The 18,838-nt window shown below is 38.4% G+C and overlaps 1 protein-coding gene across 2 annotated transcripts; it reads left to right on the forward strand.

The window, feature by feature from the left end:
* Positions 1–4: 4 nt before the first annotated feature.
* On the forward strand, positions 5–17,392 carry LOC113672539 (inositol hexakisphosphate and diphosphoinositol-pentakisphosphate kinase 2). Of its 2 annotated transcripts, XM_089197091.1 has the most exons (22): positions 5–118; positions 394–618; positions 790–1,028; positions 1,456–1,801; positions 2,278–2,439; positions 3,524–3,831; positions 4,901–5,080; positions 5,655–5,993; positions 6,358–6,502; positions 7,008–7,123; positions 7,461–7,527; positions 7,894–8,041; positions 8,187–8,251; positions 8,609–8,694; positions 9,222–9,294; positions 9,918–10,045; positions 10,296–10,410; positions 10,844–11,798; positions 13,842–13,964; positions 14,941–15,114; positions 15,600–15,716; positions 16,899–17,392. In XM_089197091.1, exons 2-22 carry the CDS (start codon positions 505–507, stop codon positions 17,192–17,194), a joined length of 4,296 nt encoding a protein of 1,431 aa, XP_089053217.1. In that variant the 5' UTR covers positions 5–118; positions 394–504; the 3' UTR covers positions 17,195–17,392. The 2 variants fall into 2 exon arrangements, with proteins under 2 accessions (XP_089053217.1, XP_089053218.1); XM_089197092.1 differs by lacking the exon at positions 13,842–13,964.
* The last annotated feature ends 1,446 nt before the right edge of the window (positions 17,393–18,838 follow it).

An 18,838-nucleotide genomic window follows, 5' to 3' on the forward strand; every position in this document is an offset into this window, starting at 1 on the left:
GACCGCACTTTTCAAGGAATGCGGTCGCTTCGCCTGCAAATGGCGAAGTATTGATAATTAAGTTGCGACACTTTCTCGTAATTAAGTTGCTACACTTTCTCGTAACTTGTCACAATGAGTAAGTTTGAAGTTAATGGTAGCGAACGGATTTTATTAGAATTCGACTTTCTAAGGCTGTTTTCCTGAAGGAAGGGTGACATCATTCATCGTAATTCACTCCGTTAATGTGAACAGCAGCATCGAGTTTTTAATCGGTCCTCATCTGGATGTAGAAAAATTTTTCATCCTCATGCTGAAATTCGTCGATATCTTCTTTTTTCGTCAGTTTTAAAATCTTTCTCCACTCTCAATCATAAGTCTAAACGTTTACGTTGTTCAAACTTCCCCTTGCAGAAATGTCAGAAGATGTCTGGCGGAAGGTGACAAGACGTTAACATTTTGTTAGTTACTACTATCGGTGGTGTGACGTCTGCAGTTTCGTACACAGCCTTTTGTGCAGAGGAAATGGCTGACTATCCAAGACCATTTATTAGATATGATGGTGAAGATGACGATGAAGACGATGAAGAAGATGCAATTCCTAAGATTAGAGTTGGGGTCTGTGCAATGAGCAAAAAGGTATATACATGTATAACCGGCAAATATATCTCTTTTAAATAAATATTTGTTTAGTGATGTGCCTTGGGCTTTCGACAGTGTCAATGCCTTAAGCGAGGTGCAGCTGAAACGCTTGATTGAAAATTTGCCCTAAAATTTGTATTAAATCATTCATTTACCCACTTCCTTTAGACCAACTCCCAACCTATGCAAGAGATCTTAAATCGAATGTCAGCATTTGACTGTGTGGACATATCTGTGTTTCCTGATGACACTATCCTGAATGTTCCAGTGGAGGAATGGCCCATTTGTGACTGTTTGATTTCATTTTACTCCAAAGGCTTTCCACTTGAGAAAGCAATTGAGTATGCCCAGCTGAGAAAACCATTCAGTCTAAATGATTTGGAAATGCAATATGCCCTGATGGACAGGTATGTGTGATGTACATGTGATCAATCAGGTGAGGGTAGTCCTGGGAGGCACTGTATCTGTGATGGTGACTGACATTTTGGCAACCTAAGCAGAATTTGTTACCAGAGTGGGGGTGATGAGTGACAACACTGGTGATGACCTCCACCCAGTTGTCAAAATGTCAGTTGTCACTACCGACAACATTCTTTCTCAGGACAACTCTCACCTGGACCATCGGACTAGATGTTCAAATATTCCTCCCAGGCTCAAACCAATTTCTATATCACACTCAACTTTGTCCTTGTTTTTGTCATTACATTACCACAATTTGTGTATTGTAGTTTGTATTACCACAATTTTGTAAGGCTATTAATATAAAACACAGCTTATTAGATACAAGTCAGAGGAAAGAGTTTTGGTAAAAACTGTGCCTATTTTTCTTTGCAGACCAACAATGTACAGTCTTTTGGAGAGTGCAGGGATTGAAACACCAAGACATGCTATTTTGCTACGAGATGATGATGGAGATCCCATAAACACTAATTTTGTTGAGACGGATGATTCTGTACAGATTGGTGATGTTGTATTCCAAAAACCCTTTGTTGAAAAACCAGTAAATGCAGAAGACCACAATGTGTACATATATTACCCCTCATCAGCTGGAGGTGGCAGTCAAAGATTGTTCCGAAAGGTGGGAAATAGAAGCAGTGTGTACTCAGGTGAGAGTTCTGTGCGCAAGGAAGGGTCTTACATTTATGAGGACTTTGTGGTCACTGATGGAACAGATGTGAAGGTAGGCAAGACATAACAGTTTTTTACTGTCTGTAATTCTTTCTGTTTTGAAATGAGACCTTTAGAGATGTAGGGTTCTCCCTTATTTTAGGCACGACAAACCAATCAATCAATCCTTTCACTTGTTGAATTTTTTAGTTTTGAGAATTCTAAGGGATGTTAGGTCTGTGGTAATGCAAATGTAACAGGTACTATAGGCATAAAATTTCACTGTTTACTTCCTGAAAAGGAGGACACTGGAGAAGTGTATGGACATAAGTTCAATTCATTAGAAACTTGCAGACATAACATGTAGGTTATAGTTCTGGTTTTTTTTCCTTGGTTCAAAGTTTATTTTTCTGTACTATGAGACTAATTGTAATTCATTGCCATCCTCAAAAACTTAGAAAAACTTCTTTTAGGTTAAGAATATATTAAATTTTTTTTTGTAAAATGTAGTAAGAGACATGTTTTTCTTTTGTGGATCAATAAATCAAGGTGTACACAGTGGGCCCAGAGTATGCTCATGCTGAGGCACGGAAGTCTCCTTCACTCGATGGAAAAGTTGAAAGAGATAGTCAAGGAAAGGAGATACGTTATCCTGTCATCCTAAACCAGTATGAGAAAGAACTGGCAAATAAAGTCTGCAACCTGTTCAAGGTATTGGGATGCGTTGCTTATAAATTGGTACAAGTTATCAGGATAGGACACAGATTTTGTTGATGGTAAAAAAAAGTGCAACAGAAAACAGCTCAATGGTAATAGCAGTGCCAAAAGAGAGGGAGTGCACAACCTGTCCTTTTTTTTTATTGAGCTGACCCAAGCCTTCTTGCTTTTACCTTACCACTGCTTGCATTGTTTACCATGATTGTGCCTTGATTTACCAACTTCACACTAAGGACAAGCTCCAGATTGAAAAGTCCTGGACAGATTCCTGGTCATGGTCACTGTATTCTTAGGTCAGGCATTTACTCTTGCCATGCTTATTTCTTCCCTGGAGATTAAGGTTTATGTTCTTGGGAGGAGAGAGGAGACTAATGAAATGCTGGGGGATTAGGATTGCTGTAGACCTACACACTCCTTGGGAGATGAAATGACACTTCTAGCTTCTTCAGTCTATAGACACTAGCTGCAGCAGTGATGGAGCTTTTTGGGTCCTAGCGCTGAACACTTACCCCCATGGTAGTGATGTTGGTATAAAGTACTTGGACTGTTCTATCTTATAAACTGTGGTGTTACCAGTATATGAGGATTTCAAGCTTAGAGAAAAGCCGTAACAACACGCATGACAAAAAAGCATATTTTTTCACATGTGTTTGATATCGCCAATCAGCCTTTCATGCCACTCAGTCAGGTTGATGAATGAACAGCAAAGCCTTCACCATTCTCAATTCATCGTTGTTTGTCAGAATTTTCTTGTATTATGGCTGGTAAATCAGACAGTGATGTTCAAACTTTCCTGAGGGAGGATTGTTGATCCTTTTATTTTCATATGTTAATAAAGTCAACTTTTCTCATCAGTCAAGGGCTATTGTTTTTATATAATAAACAAAATAATACATGGTTGCTTGTAGATATGGAATTTCTCTTCTGGTGTTCAACTGGCATCTCGCATGTTTGCTGTGCTTAATCATGAGCTATTGAGTATAACACTCAAAGAGAAATTCCATATCTACGTGCACCCATGTATTATTCTCTATATATTATAGCATACCGAACAATCTTGAATTCTTTTTCCACTTAGCAAACAGTTTGTGGGTGTGATTTACTGCGCACTCATGGCAAATCCTACGTTTGTGATGTCAATGGCTTCAGTTTTGTAAAAACATCCAAGAAGTACTATGATGATGCAGCACAGGTCTTAATGAGCCTTATTGTACATAAACTAGCACCTCAATTATACACACCGTACAATCTTGATTTACCAGAAGAGACACCCACTGTTGAAGCCCTGGAGGGTACCATGTTAGAGCTAAGGTGTGTTATTGGCATTATCAGGCATGGTGACCGAACTCCAAAGCAGAAAATGAAGATGGAAGTCAGGCATCCAAGGTGAGACAAAAAACAGTATTTACCCATTCACTTCCAAGATCTCTTTCAATAATTCTCTTAACTGTATGCTGCACAATTTTTATCTTCAGCTTGTTAGTTTGGAGAATTTGGTGTTGGATCTACTAATAATCCCTCAATAGTCCATTTTACAGTTGTGTGCTTGGTTGCCAAGCCTTTGAACAGGAGTGAGGCTAAGGGCGACCTTGTTATGATACAAACCTTGCTGCTTTTGAAATGTAAATTAATTTGTTATCATGCTAACTAGATTCTGGTCTCTAACACAACAAGGTGACCTTCAGCCTCACTCCAAATCAAAGGCTTGGCAACTAAGTACACAACTGTAAAATGGCCTATTGATATTTTTCTTTTATGTCATCTCTTGTGTGCTTGATATTGTAATGATATTGTAATGATATTGTAATGATATTGTAATGATATTGTAATGATATTGTAATGATATTGTAATGATATTGTAATGATATTGAATGGTGCATGGAATTCCAGTAAGTGATGTTCATTGTACCTCAATCCATACAGCTTCCCGAAGATAGTTTATTTGAATCATATTTATGGGGACTTTTTGTGGGGCATGACTTGTTACTTGTGTATTGTAGTTTGACATGAATTGCAGGTCAAAAATATGTTTAACATGTTTGAATTATTGTCTCTGTCATTCCATAGCTGGAAGGTGCATAACTTTAAGAAGGGAAAAGGAAATTAAAATTCAAATGTAGTTTGAAATCTGTTTGAAACTGCAACTTGTATGACTTACTATGTTGTTTGTACATGTATAATGTATATGCCTGTGAATGAGACAATCAAGCCTTTAAGCCCCAATAGTGACTAGCATCTAATTTCTCCTAACAACATCACTGCCTGATTAAATGTACAGATCATGAGAATGAATGAAATGATCACCAAAGTTGAAATGTCTTTATGTTTGAACAAATTCTCTCAATCACTAAAATAAGAAATTTATGGAGAACAGTGAGGAGAATATACTTGTTGATATCAGGGCTTAAAGGGTTAAGTTTCATGAAATGAAACTGAGTGTTTTTTTCTATACCAGATTTATTGAACTTTTCAAGAAGTATCTCGGTTTTGATGAACACAAGCTCAAGTTGAAGAGGCCGACCCAGTTACAAGAGGTGTTGAATATCGCCAGAGATTTGCTGGCCAACATTAAGGAGGGGATTCCAATCTTTGAGAGGCGTAACAAGCTCCATCAACTCAAAAGTGTGTTGGAAATGTAAGTTATTCTTGAAGATTCACATGTGTTTCCATGTCATTTATCACAAATCTTGCACAAAATATGTAAGGTTTTGCTGGTACTTTTATGTTGTTGAAAAGTTTTTGGGGTGAAGTCAAGGGAGTCCTCAAGATATTGTTCTGATTTATTAGGCACAAATTGGGTTTTGCAGGATTTCTTGCCCTGAATTGTTTTTGGGAATGTATTCCTTGCTGTGTTAGTCTTTTTGTAACTCAATTTTCTCTAAGAAGTTATTTTTTTACTTCATTTTTGCTGGGTGGAATGTTAAAAGAATTTATAAGTCAAAATGAACAATTTCAACCATTGTACACAATATTTTGGCTGGTTCCTAGTTATGTTATATGGAGCGGTTACTAATTTTGAGTTGAAGAACAAGACATGCAAATGCAAACATGTAAAAAGCGAGCCAATAGTGCATATTAACCAAGACTGCGCCGTGAGGAAGATGTTTTGTAGGGGTACAAACTTTTATTTGTTGGTTGTATGTATGCTGCTGATGGTATCATCTCTGATGATATTATTATTTTGCTTTTCTCTCATCAATCTTCTTTAGGTATGGTTATTTCTCTGGAATTAACAGGAAGGTTCAATTCAAGTACCTTGGCAAACCTCGAGATGGGAGTGAAAGTGAAAGCAGTGAGAGTCGACTAACAGATTCTGGTTCTGATGAGAAGAGTGGAAAACAAAAAGTAGGGAAGGAAGCAAAAACAAAAGACAGTAAAGAAGGCACAGGGCAATCAAGTGAAGAATCACAGGAAAATGAAGAAACAAAGGATGAAAAACTAAAGGTACCAGTTGACTCTGAACATGCACTGCTGCTGATAGTCAAGTGGGGTGGAGAACTGACCACAATGGGAAAGGAGCAGGCCTTACAGTTAGGACGGGCTTTCAGGTACATATATATGAAATAGCAAGTGATGAAAATTTTCCAGTTAATTGCATGAAGACTCTAGTTTGAAATGCCCAGGTTCAATCTCTGGATAGTTGCAATGTGTCATTTCTTGGACAAGATGCTTTATTTTGGTATTGCCTCTCTCCTGTCTGGAGAAGGGAGAGGGGCTATTTTTAAACACAGTGGCTTCACATTAAAACACTTCACGTGTAGTCTTTTTTCATTTTCTATCTCTGATTAGAAAATGGAAGAGTTCTTAAAACTGCTGGTGAATTCTGATGTAATGTTGTTCTACCTCTCTGAGTGTTTTTTCCTCTTCATGATTCTGTTTACATTTAGCCTATGCAAATATCTTAAAATTTAGGAGCATGTACCCTGGAGGTCAAGGGAGATACTCTGCAATGTCTGGCATTGGTTTACTGCGACTTCATAGCACCTACAGACATGACTTGAAGATTTATGCATCTGATGAGGGACGAGTTCAAATGACAGCTGCAGCATTTGCAAAGGTATCCAGCTCAAACAAACAGCTACGTACATGTGCTTCTATTTATAAACTTATTAAATACTTTGTCACAAAGAGAGGTCTCATGAGGTACTACATGTATGAAAAAGACTGAAGTCATCATCATGCTCCTTCACTGAACTTGAAAAAAAAATGGAAAGAAGCAAATTCAACTGTGAGTAATGTCTTGTAAAGATGTAAAGAGGGAAGTACCCAGAAAAATACTGTAAACCTGTAAAAAAATAGTGATAGTTAACCCTTTACACCATAACATCAGTTTTCATATTTTCTTTACTGTTCTCTATACATTTCCTGAGGTGTTGACAAGGAGAATTTGTTTAACAATCAAGAGCTTCTTTAGCTGGTGATCATTTCCTTTATTGATGAAACTTTAATGTCTGATTCGGAGGTGATATTGTAAGGAGACATTAGATGCCAGTCCCTTTTTTGTGGTCAAACAGTTAATACTGTGTTAGTTCTAAACAAGCTTGTACTCTGTTGGTCTGTAGGGTTTTCTTGCACTTGAAGGTGAGCTGACACCAGTTCTTGTACATCTGGTACGTAGTGATAAGAACACCACGGAAATGCTTGACACCTCTGATGCTGCTACCAAGATACTAGGAAAGTAAGTTCAAGTTTGATTTTCCAATTCTCGAGCAGTATTTGTGTGTGAGATATATTTGTTTAACATATCTAAGCTTTCTATGAGAGTGTATTTGTTAATTAAGTTTTGGAATATTCAAGGCCCAACGCTTGTGGTCAATTTAGTGAAAGTCTCTTTAATGTTCAGTAGGTGACCATTTATGTAAAAATTATGGAGAGGATGATGGTGAAATTACACTCACATGTACTTAATAATTACAATGTTCACTGTATTTCTTCCTTTTTTAAAACCCATTTTCTTGTTTTCATTTATTGACATGTTTTCTTAAAGTAATATTATTGGAATTTTCTATCTACAGAGTAAAACACAGGCTTCATGAAATGCTTCATTCCAATGATGATTTCAAAGAAGAGGATTTTGCTAGGGTTTGTCGGAATTTAATTCTAGATAGTGCAATTTTCAGTTGGGTATCGAAGGTAACATGTAATTGTTTTGTTCTTGCTTTACTTCGCTTTGTGATTGGCTCCGAAAACTTGCGCCTCTCTCGCTAGCAATCAGATGCGTAACTAGAACCAATCACGACTTGGTCGCCTGCGTTTTCCCGCGCTTTACTTAAAGTTCTCATTGGTCCTCAAGGGTATATTCCTTTCATCTGATTGGCTGTTGCAATTACGTTGGTTCTGGTTTTACGTCTCTTAATCAAAAAGCGCTTTTAAGTGATGATGCGATCAAGTGATCCTTCTTTTAATTTTGTCAAAACGTGCGTTCTCTGCTTTCTTGTCTGATTGCAGCTTGCACCAAACAAGTCTCCTTCTGTGATAAATGCCATGAAATTTGTGAAAAATCCATACAAAATGTGTGAAAAGCTGCACAACTTGGTAGCGAATCTTACTGGACAATTAAAGGAGCTGATATCCCAGAAAATTTATGATCCAAGAGGTGAGAATAGCTACATAAGGGTCAAAAGTTATTGACTTCTCTAATTTAACACAAGTTTGGTTGCTGAGTGTCTACAAGGCGTTTCTGTGAAAGCTTATTTCTAGGCTTTAATTAATTTTCTCCTTTGGTGATCTTTGTGTTGCAGATCCTTTCCTTTATCATGACGAAACATTGGAGCTGATGATGCACAGGTGGACGAAGTTAGAAAAGGTCAGATGCACATGTAGGGTGTGAGTCCGTTTTCAGAGTCTCTCAATCGTTAATCTATCTGAACTTATGAAAGTGTAATTTAGTATTACCAACTGAATTGATAACGTAAATTTGCCACAGTAAAGAGTTTCCAACCTGACGTTTCGAGCGTTGGCCCTTCGTCAGAAGGGGGTCTGACAAAGGGCTAACGCTCCAAACGTTAGCTTCGAAACTATTTGCGGTGGCCAATTTACGTTATCAACTAAGTTGATAATACTAAATTCCCCTGTTATACTCTCCCACCGACGCAGCACCACAGTTTCTTTAGAAACGTACTCCCTTTGAATAAAAATGTCTTATTCATTTAACGTTGTTCAGGATTTTAAGTTGAAAAATGGCCAGTTCGACATCAGTCTTATTCCAGACATCTACGACTGTATCAAGTACGACGTGCAGCATAACAGGTTCGTAAAAGCGATTGGGATAATGGCCCGTTAATGGTTTTGTTTAATAAATGATTTGTTCATCACTGAGGCTCTAGTCTATATGAACGATGGTAGTAAAAGTGTTATTAATGTTCGACCTCTGTTTTAAAAGAAAATCTTAAGTAACTACATCGGTAAAACAGACTAGAAGTGTCAAAAGCGGGTAGAGAAAAAAAACATGTTACTTGCGTCAAGCGCGGGAAATATGACTGAGCAGGTTGTGATTATTTTTAATTTTGCATCTGATTTGCAGAGAGGATGACGATAGCTTCTGAGTTACTCATCCATTCGTTTCATATGTGATTATGAAATGCTACCGTCAGTGTAAATAAAATGTGAAGTCGTGGTACAGGTTTTTTTTATTTGATGAGCAGATTTATGTGCTAGATAGTTATGTATTTTTCAGTAGGCTGTTCTCAGTTGGAGGCTAACTTAACGTAGATAAAATTGTAACGATCTGTTTTGCAGTCGAAGATACTGATGTAGTTAATTTTTGTTGAATGTAGTAACCTGTGTTTGAAAAACGCTATGGATTTATACAAGTGTGCCAAGGCTTTTGCAGACATTGTTATTCCGCAGGTGAGAAAAATAAACGAGCAGACTCTCTTTCATAGCCAGTTTTAAGCCTAGATTTTCGTCTGGTCTTCTCGATAGCTCACTGGCACACATTTACTATTCTAATAGGAGACAGGCACTGAGAGATAAAATTTTTCGCTCAAAAACACAACATGTTGTTCCGCTTAGAGGGCTCGAACCCAAATTTTTCAGTTCAGTGAAGCGACTATTAGACTTCCCAGTCTCCCGCAACTTTCCGGCCTTGTACTTTGACACACCTGGCCCCCCTTATTTAAAAACAGTCATTATACTATTTTGACAACCTATTTCATAACAATAAATGTACCCTTCGAAAAGGCAGCAGCTATTAGTTATACATTTTCATCGCAGTGGTGCCGCATCAGTTGACATATACCAATTATAGAATTGCCATTTCCTTACCATCGGGCATTTAACCATTTGCGTGTATTTGGAGGAGCTCTCCAGAACCCCTTCAAAATTCCACTTCCCAGTCTAATGAATGTAGCATTTTTTATGTGGTCTTCAATTTAAACAAATTTCATATTGTAGGATCTAAACCTGATTATGTCTGAGATGTTCATGTTATGACTTTACTAGTTTTGAATGACATTTCCCCCTTTTTTTAGGAATACGGAATAACAATGGAAGAGAAGCTAGCCATTGCTCAAAGAGTTTGTGTAAGACTTTTGAGGAAGATTAGAGGAGATCTCCGGCACGCAGACAAGTCAGATATACACACCCGCCTTAATCCCAGGTAATGAGTGCTCAATTTCGCAGGCGTTGCCTCATTTACTTCCCAGATCCCTCTCCCCAACACATCCCCCCCCCCCCCCAAAAAAAAAGGGGGCTTCGCGGCGCTTGATTAGGGAAATAATTGTATCACGGGTAGCTTAAAGTATTGTTTCACGTGCGGCTTACGCGGGGTCAGTTGGTCAAGTCACGTTACGTAAATGAGTCATGAAGCTACAATTGTGAAAAAATTCGCTGTCTTCTTTGTTTTGTAGTTATTCACAGAGTGTGGAAACACCGCATCGCCATGTTCGAACAAGGCTGTATTTTACAAGTGAGAGTCACGTGCATACAGTGCTAAATGCTTTTCGATTTGGAAAGCTTTTTGAAGTAAGTTACCTTCAAGGCTACATGTTGTTTTTATAAACGACAGATAGTTTGTAAAAACAACATGACAGTTTTTTTCGCAGACATTTTGCTTACTATACGTTTTACCTTTTAAACTTGACTATCTGAATGTTTTTAATAAAAAGTTCAGACCCATCTTCTGAGGATAGCTTTTTTAGTATGATTAAATATTACCACATTTTGACATTTCACCCCCCTAGACATTTCCCTCAAGCTCGTAAATGTAACTTTTCCTTAATGTTTTATTATTGAATTCTCTTGGTTCCGCAAATGTCTATCTCTATTCGACTAACTACTTACTCCTACAGTTTAAATACATCGAGGTTGTCTTTATACTTTCCTGCAAGTTCGCTTACAACTAAACAAATCCGTCTGAGGTAAGGTTTTTTATGATAGTTTTCATATGTTCTGACAGGATATTCCGGATAACCAGTGGCAGAGAGCTGTGTCGTTCTTAGGAGAGGTACCAGAATTGAACTACATGACTCAGATTGTGCTGTTGTTGTATGAGGATCCAAAGGCGGATCCTTTGTCTGAAAACCGATTTCATGTGGAGATGCACTTCAGTCCTGGAGCCAAGACTATGGATGATCCAGAGTTTTTAGCAAGGAACTCGCCTACAAGGAAACGAAGTGAGGAAGATGTGAGAATCTCGTCGGCTGCTGGTGGTTCAACGACGGGGAATGTATATACAACGAGCAGAGGTGTCGCGGATGATGGCCATCAAGTTCAGGATAGTGTGGTTAATACGACAACATCAATTAACAGTCCTAATTCTTCCTCTGCTCCTTACGGAATAGCCACAAGTACTTATCCTGGACAATCCCAGACGACGGAAAAAACTGGAAGTTTTGGTAACAACACTGCAAATGACATAGGTAGCTCTGTAAGTGCAGAGCAGAACTCCGCTGTGGAGGAAGCTTTGGAAAGCGAAGAATTTGAACCTTACGATGAGACTGTATACGCTGGTAATGAGCGGCCACGTTTTGCAATCGGTATGGAAGACTATTCAGATTCTGCCGTGGGTCCAAGCACAGGTGATAGTACTGTGTCTTCGGGTACATCTATTGATGACTCGTCTGGTGAAGAGAAACCGTTAAAGAGGCAAAGGAACAGTTTGAGTGAAACAGAAATTAGCCCCGCCCCAACTGAAATTGAAAGGAGATGTAAATCGGACAGCGACGTGTTATCCGTTGGAAGTCCAACAAGGGATTCTCCTCTAAGAAGAAAAACGAAGGACCAAGAGGCAAGTTCGATAAAATGCATCGTGGAAGAAGATGATTCCAAACCACTTGTGGCCAGTCGAAGGCCGAAGGCTCATTCGGTTGATGGATCACCAGATGATTTTTGTTTTGGAAAGTTGACAGAAGGTATGTTTGTTTATGAGTTAGTTAAGACGATAAAGAAATGGCCATTGATCTTAAACACGAAAACGCACGATAAAACCAAGCGAAAGACGTATTTGTAAATCTTTTACATGTTTGGTAAGTAAGTTCAGTAAGTCCGTTCGGTAAGTGTCGTTTGTCGTTTGCCGTAAACGTGCGGATCGTAGGTTTGTCTGTCTCCTCAGTGTAAACGTAGCTACAGAGTAACCCGACAGTTATCGCACTGGAATTGTGATCGAAACATATTATGGTAGAAAAGGAAAATGGTCGACAGCAAACAAGTTGAAAGATTTGGGTAAAAAATGGCTAAGGTGGGGGGCGAATTTGTATTACTTCAAGGGGCGAACTCGCAAAGGTGGTAAGGGCGAAGTAGTAATGGGGCGAAACCTCCAGATACCTCCGGGACAAGTGTTCCTTGGCAGTTTACATTAGCTTGTTCCTCTCAGACCTTTTTTCTCTCAATAACCGTCCAAATGGCGGGAGGAATAATGAACGTGAACACAAGGGTTTCGCGTTCCCTCTGACTGTCCAGCTTTTAAAAAATTAAACTTATCCAGCTACTATTCTTTAAGGACGGAATTTGGCTTGACAAAGGTACCAGCTGGAAATTGCTAACGCTTTTAAGGGAAGTTAAACTCAAACAAATGTTCTGTGATAAGTATTTTTCGGATAGTCTAACCGTGGGAACTGTCAATGCGTAAAAAGGTCAACCTTATGTGGATAAAAGGAAGGCATGTTTACGATTGATAACACGTTGGTATGTCCTCTTTTATTGGCATTGCGTATTTGTCGCTGTTAAGGGTCGAATAAGATAATTGTTTTGACTACTTTTGTACTAAATTATTAATATTTACCCATGACCTGTTTTTAAATGTGGCTGCGTAAGCTTGTCTCAGATTATTAAATAACTTTGATGTTTATTGAAGGTGATCACAAACTTCCAAATAAGGGCTTTCGACAACAGGGGTTACTGAATTTTTCTCGCCTTTGTTTTCTGTTTTTTTTTTTTGGTTGTTTTCATTTTTTCATTTTGCCATGTTTTTCCTTTTGATAAATTTTTATGTATAGATACGTTGTTGCGCCATGCTTTTGCCTAAAATTAAGTTTCAATATCGCTTGCACTGTCAAGACATTTTCAATGTCTACAAATTTTGGGGAACATGTTTCCAGAAGGCCTTAGCCAGACTAAATTCAAGTGCCTGGTAAAGTTTAAATGACAACGGACCTCAGTTCCTGACGAATAATCTTCGAGCTTATGCCTCTTCTCCTTGCCTTAATGCTTAAATATTTACCCCTTCCTTAGCTTGCAAAAACATTTTGATCGTAATGAAGTACCCCTTGCCTTGCCTGGCTCCTAAGCATTTTAATTGCTAAGCATCACGCTAATGAAAGCCTGCAGGTTCGCTGCGCTTGTAGGTTAGTCTGCCATTATATGTACTTTAATCTTATATTAACAGTAAATTTATAAACATGGTTGCCACAGGTCAGAACCTATTATGGGAAATTCCACTCGATCAGGAGAAAGTCCGTGAATTTTATCTTGAGTCATGGAAAGCGAAGTTCTAATGAATTGTGTAACGTGAAGGAGAGTTTGAGTTTCACTTTTAATGTAATACAACTGAAGGCTTAAAGAAGCTTCTACGATTACTCTGAACTCATTTAAGTTTCCCTTAACGAAGTTGGCGCTGTTCCGTTGTGTTCTGTCCTGTTTTGTTCGTTTTTGGTTTGTTTTGTTTTTTCTTTCACCCTTCATTGTTTTGTTAACCTGAAAATAGGAACGCTCTATTTTTCTGTTTGCTGAAATATGTCTACGGGTAAAATGGACAGCTGTGAGGGAAGGCAGACGGCCGTTACTGTAGGATGAACTTTGCATTTTATCGTACAGGGGTATTTTTTTCATTATTTATTGTGGGAAAGTGAGGGAACTTTGAAAATCGATGACTTTGGCAACCATGATAATTTTTCCTGAATGTTTCTTGTTTCTGCTGCCTAACATTTCATTTGGCGTTAAAACTGTAATGACAACAGGAGTCAGGACTGATTTGCATACCGTTGACGAAGATCAGGAGAATGAATACGGTTCAACTGATGATGATCAGCAAGGCAAAAGAAGCGGTCAAGACGATGATGACGTGATTCTTGACGAAGAAGGTGAAAAAGAAGGTGGCACAGATAGCATCAGGAAGACAGGAATTCAGTTATATTTTTCAGTGTGTTCAGTATTCGTTAGAAGGAGCCTACTCCACAGTTTGTGGGGCTTAACTTTTGAACTATCCGTTCTAATCGTCTTCTTCCCTAAACAACCTTGTTTCTTTTCTGTTTTTTTTTTCCGTCCCTCATTGGTGTTTCCCCGTTGTCACAAACTATTAGACATCATTTAGTGGTAATGAATTAAAGAAAGTTCAACAGCTTTTTAGAACAACGGGAAAGGTCAGAACAAACCAATAAGAAAGCAAAGCTAAAACATGCGAACTCCCCTGAGCGCGGGGAGAGCGTGCGAGAAGCGTGGGAAAGTGCGGGAAAACGCGAACGACTCCAGCACGAAGTTTTGATTGATTATTGTCTCGCATCTGATTGGTCGAGAAGGTGGTGTTAGTGTTCTAAACCAATCAGAGAGCGAGGTGAAACAAAATCATTTGTTATCCCTGATTACTTACGTCACTCAATTGAAATTTGTTCTTTTTCACTTTAACACCTCTGCGGCCTTAAACTGCACCTTAAAACTTAAAACAGCAGAAAGAACACTTAAATAGTTACGATAACGAAACGATAATTGAAGGATTCTTTTTAGTTAATTGTCGCACAAGTTTGTTACTTTTTAGTTGTGTTTTGTTATTTAGTTATTTACCGTGTTTTGAGTGTCTGGAAATCCCAGGGATAAGTATTAAGAAAGTTTAAAATGTTAGTATATAATCTGTAATGTCCACTGAATCTGCCTTTTGTGTAAAATTGCCAAGTTTTTCTTTCGATGTAAATCTCGTTTAACCTAATATCTCAGTATTAATATCTCAAGTATTTTAATAACCTCTCTGTATTTCGATTTATATTGAGCAGTTAATCTAAAGCTTCATATGCAGCAAAGACTAACATCCAGTACTTTGCTTAACAGCGAGTGTTTTATTGACAGGCAGAGTAAAGCCTTCATCGGCCAAGTCGGACACTTCTTCTGTTCGGCCACGTAAGGTCTCGTTTGATATGGTGCGAGACCAGGGAAAGAGCGACTTGGGCGGTCAGCCATTAAAGGTTGTCCAGTCAACCCCGTCGTTGAAGAAGGGAGGTTCTCCGCGGAAATTTATACTTGGTAAGGAAGCTGGATTCTTTCCCTCCCTTTGAATCATTTTTGAGATAGACAAAGACGGGCAAATTTTTCATTCGTCACTGGATTGCGGGCTTTTATAGATTGAGGAAACAAGTATCCATAGTGTGTAAGTTTTTTTGTTCATTTGATGTCACACCACTGGCCTGAGCCACGTTCTGATCACGTGCAAAACCTAGACATTGATCGCTTTCAATAAATGTCTCTCATTCGGGCTATATTTTAATTTATGCAGGGTCATGTGATTACTAATCAGCTAATCACAACCGTCTTGAGAGCAGGGGATACGTGGGTGAAAACCATTTTCTTTGTTTTTGGTTTTAGTATTATACATATCCTATCCGAGTCGCTTCAATGTTTTGTCAGTGGTCTAGTGGTCTGGTTATTTCTACGGAATAGCTTTATTTTATGAGTGGTTTAGTGGGGTGTGCTTGAATCTTATAATCACTATTCGTTGTTTGTTTTTTTAGGAACTACAACCTCCTCCATTCGTGCAGTCAGAAATCTTTCGTATGCCATTCAAAGTGCTTTGGTTGTCAAGCCATATTCTTTTACAAAAAGCACGAAAAACAGCCGAAAGCCACCAAGTAAGTCTCTATGCTATCATTTTTTTTTTTTAGAGCAGCTTGTTTACAATCAAGTGTCGAAACCAGTATGTGATTGCCGTGGCGCTGATTTTGCTGTGGCTTGTTGGTGAAAAAAAGACTCGCACTACTTTTCAACTCATAAGATAAAGAAGCTTGAGCCAATCACAGTTTGATCACTTGCGTTTTCGTGCACTCTAGGCCGTTTAGAAATATTTACTGATAAGTTTGTTATTAATCTTTGTTTTATCTGCTTTTGAGCCCATTTTTGTTTGCGACCCTCGGTTGAAAAGCTATCCATGGTGGAATGAATCTTTCAGGGAGTAACTAAGTAAACGGCGTGATCTTAACACAAATCTCACGGAGTCACGAAACAAAGAACGGAAGCGCAAAACAAAGGAAAGAGTAAGCGCTTACTTAGTCTCCCTCGCAGTCATTGTTTGGCCCCGTCACGCAACGCGTGTGACGAGATCAAACAGCGATGGAGACAAGGGCGTATTTGGATCATGACTGCAATTGAAAGCTTCTGGCGGCTAAAAGCAATATCAATTACATCCATAATGGCGATGAAAATTACAGTATTTGCCCAATCAGTTTGAGGTATATGCTAATAGATTACTTAACAATTATTCCATGCGCGCGCTTTGGATATGAGTTGGTTAGAATTGGTTATAACCAAAGTCTTTTTCAAGATGTTTTATTAAATTTCTCTAAATCTTGAATGTTAGGATATTTGGAGCCTTTTTTCAGCTCCGCAACAGTTGGCACAATGAATTTCCATATAAGGTGACTCGGAATATTGTATACTTAATGTATCGTCCCGAGGGAAACAGTTAGTTTTGTTTTCCCGAGAGTTTTCCCGACTTTGTCTCGGGAAACATCAGGATTCTCGGGCCAACATATTAAGTGCTTTGCTATATATTTAGACTTGCCCTTAAACGATCATATGGCGAAAACGTGCTGTTGTATTCGGCGCGCGGGCAACAACTGCGCAATTGTATCCAGGTCGGGATACAATTTGATTAGGAGCACGTGACCAAGAATCAACCAATCACAGTGTTCGTTTTGTTAAGTTCAAGTCTTGGTATATAATAGGAGTTATTAACAGGAGTTGAGTGAATCAATCAGAACGCTAGAATGCAACATTCGGTGTTGAAAACTTAATACTTGGCCTCCATTGTTAAGTTGCAGACTTCTATGAAGAAATGACGAAAGTGGAATCACTGAATCCCTTGCGTACACTTCACAATGCGATACCACTGAGGGAAATGGACAGCTACTTCGACAAAGCCACTGGTCAGAACTTTGAAGCTCTTGTTACACCAGTCGGTACTCCCTCGAGGAAGGCTTCGTCGAAGAAACTTGCTGCCAAATCTTCAAATCCTACACAGTTGCTGGCGAAGATGTCCAGTGTAGCTAGCGAGGTCGTCGAAGGAGTCGAGGAGTTGCTCAATGAAAAATTTGAAGAACCAGATTCTTGATATTTCAGGGTTCTCTTTCCGATGAAAATGACTGAAAAGCAGATTTTGTTAATGTTATAATTTGACTGGTGGAGTGCATTTTATGTGCAATAAGTTGTTAGCTTTTAAAAAGTAACCGAAATATTTCGAGCTCTTTGATAAGCCAAACACGTATCATTTATTGAAACGGTAAATCCATAGATATTTTATTAACCCTTTGTATACCAAGGGGGGTGGTATTTAAATCTCCCCGTTCAAAACGTCCAAATCACAAAAAGCCTCAAAATTCGCCCAAAAACAAGCTCGATGGAAGAAATCCTCGAAAAAACTAATTAACGACTTTATGTAATTTACATTGAAATGTAGTATTAGTTTCCAGCCCCTCAAAGTGCTCTTTTCAGGCCGCCCGAATGGGGTCTGTATTTAAGTGGCCATATATGGCCACTTGGTACGCAAAGGGTTAAAGAAATAGACCGTACTTTCTATCGGTTACCCAGCGAAATAACACGAGAAAAATTTTTAACCTACGGTCTGCAGGCGATTGACTTACAAACTTTTCTCGCGTCCAACCAATATCCCTTGTGGTTTAACTCGCCGGTAAACCGATAGACAAAAATGCTAAATGAGAATACCTAAAATAGTTTTAGGAATGTTCACATCCACAAGCAAAATAATTAAATCATATTTTGACCTGTCAATGATAACGAGTAACGAACTGATCCTCACTGCTAAATTGCAATTAAAAAAAAACCTTGCCCCCAAAATATAGCTTCATTTTACTGGAGCGAGGCATGAGAGACGAGGAAGCCATTAGAATGTTCTTCGTTTTTATCTAGGCGTCATCTCTGGAATTTCTGCCTTTAGGGCTCTCCTGTGAGAATCACTTCATTATTTAATGTTTGTTGTGTCAACTTATGATGAACATCATTTAAGATCAGAAGGTACCAGCCAAACACAAATTAACAACTGTTAGTTGAATCCTACTTAGCTGATTGGTGTCTTCTTGTTGGCACAGCAAAATTTCAGAAATACTTGCGGTGTTTTCCGTTTCCAGAGTTTCGCTGTAACTTATTTATGAACGTTTAAATTGTGGCCTTTTTCTATTGCCCAGTTAGTTTTTCTACACTTGAAGTGTAGTTCAAGTAACTCATTTTTATTCTATGCAGTTAATTTATCTACACAACAAGTGTAGTTACAAGTTACCGATTTGTTGATGTTGCTGCAAGATATTTATAATTAAAAAGTACTCACATTATTTAAAACTAGAAAACGGACCGATTAGCTTTCAACTTAAATTGTGTACCTTCGGAGTCACCTAAATCCTCTAACTCCAAGGAGTGAATGACTTCTTATTTCTTCTTGCGGTATCAGCTTTGAATCAATTATGAAGGTCGTGTGAATGATGAAAATGATCAACAATTTCAGAAGCCCCTGATTGTCAATCAAATTCTCCATTTCAAGACCATCGGAAATGTTAAGATAACAGTATGGAGAATATAAATACTGATTTTAGGGTGCAAAGGGGTTTAAAAACCAGTTAACTCTTTCCTTCACAGGGGCCTTTCCTCGATAATTCCAATTTTTGTGGTCTCAAAAATATGGTCGAATTACTCAAAAGTCTGGGAATTCAAATTTTGAAGATACAAGGAAATATATCAGAATGGA

Source organism: Pocillopora damicornis, chromosome 2 (assembly GCF_964200805.1).
Source record: "Pocillopora damicornis chromosome 2, jaPocDami1.2, whole genome shotgun sequence".
NCBI lineage: Eukaryota > Metazoa > Cnidaria > Anthozoa > Scleractinia > Pocilloporidae > Pocillopora > Pocillopora damicornis.

Excerpts from the sequence above, each read along its gene's own strand:
- LOC113672539 (XM_089197091.1), top strand. The coding sequence starts at position 505 with ATGGCTGACTATCCAAGACCATTTATTAGATATGATGGTGAAGATGAC. Across the intron at positions 619-789 it reads TCTGTGCAATGAGCAAAAAG|ACCAACTCCCAACCTATGCA; the intron begins GTATATACATGT and ends CACTTCCTTTAG. Across the intron at positions 7,528-7,893 it reads AAGAAGAGGATTTTGCTAGG|CTTGCACCAAACAAGTCTCC; the intron begins GTTTGTCGGAAT and ends GTCTGATTGCAG.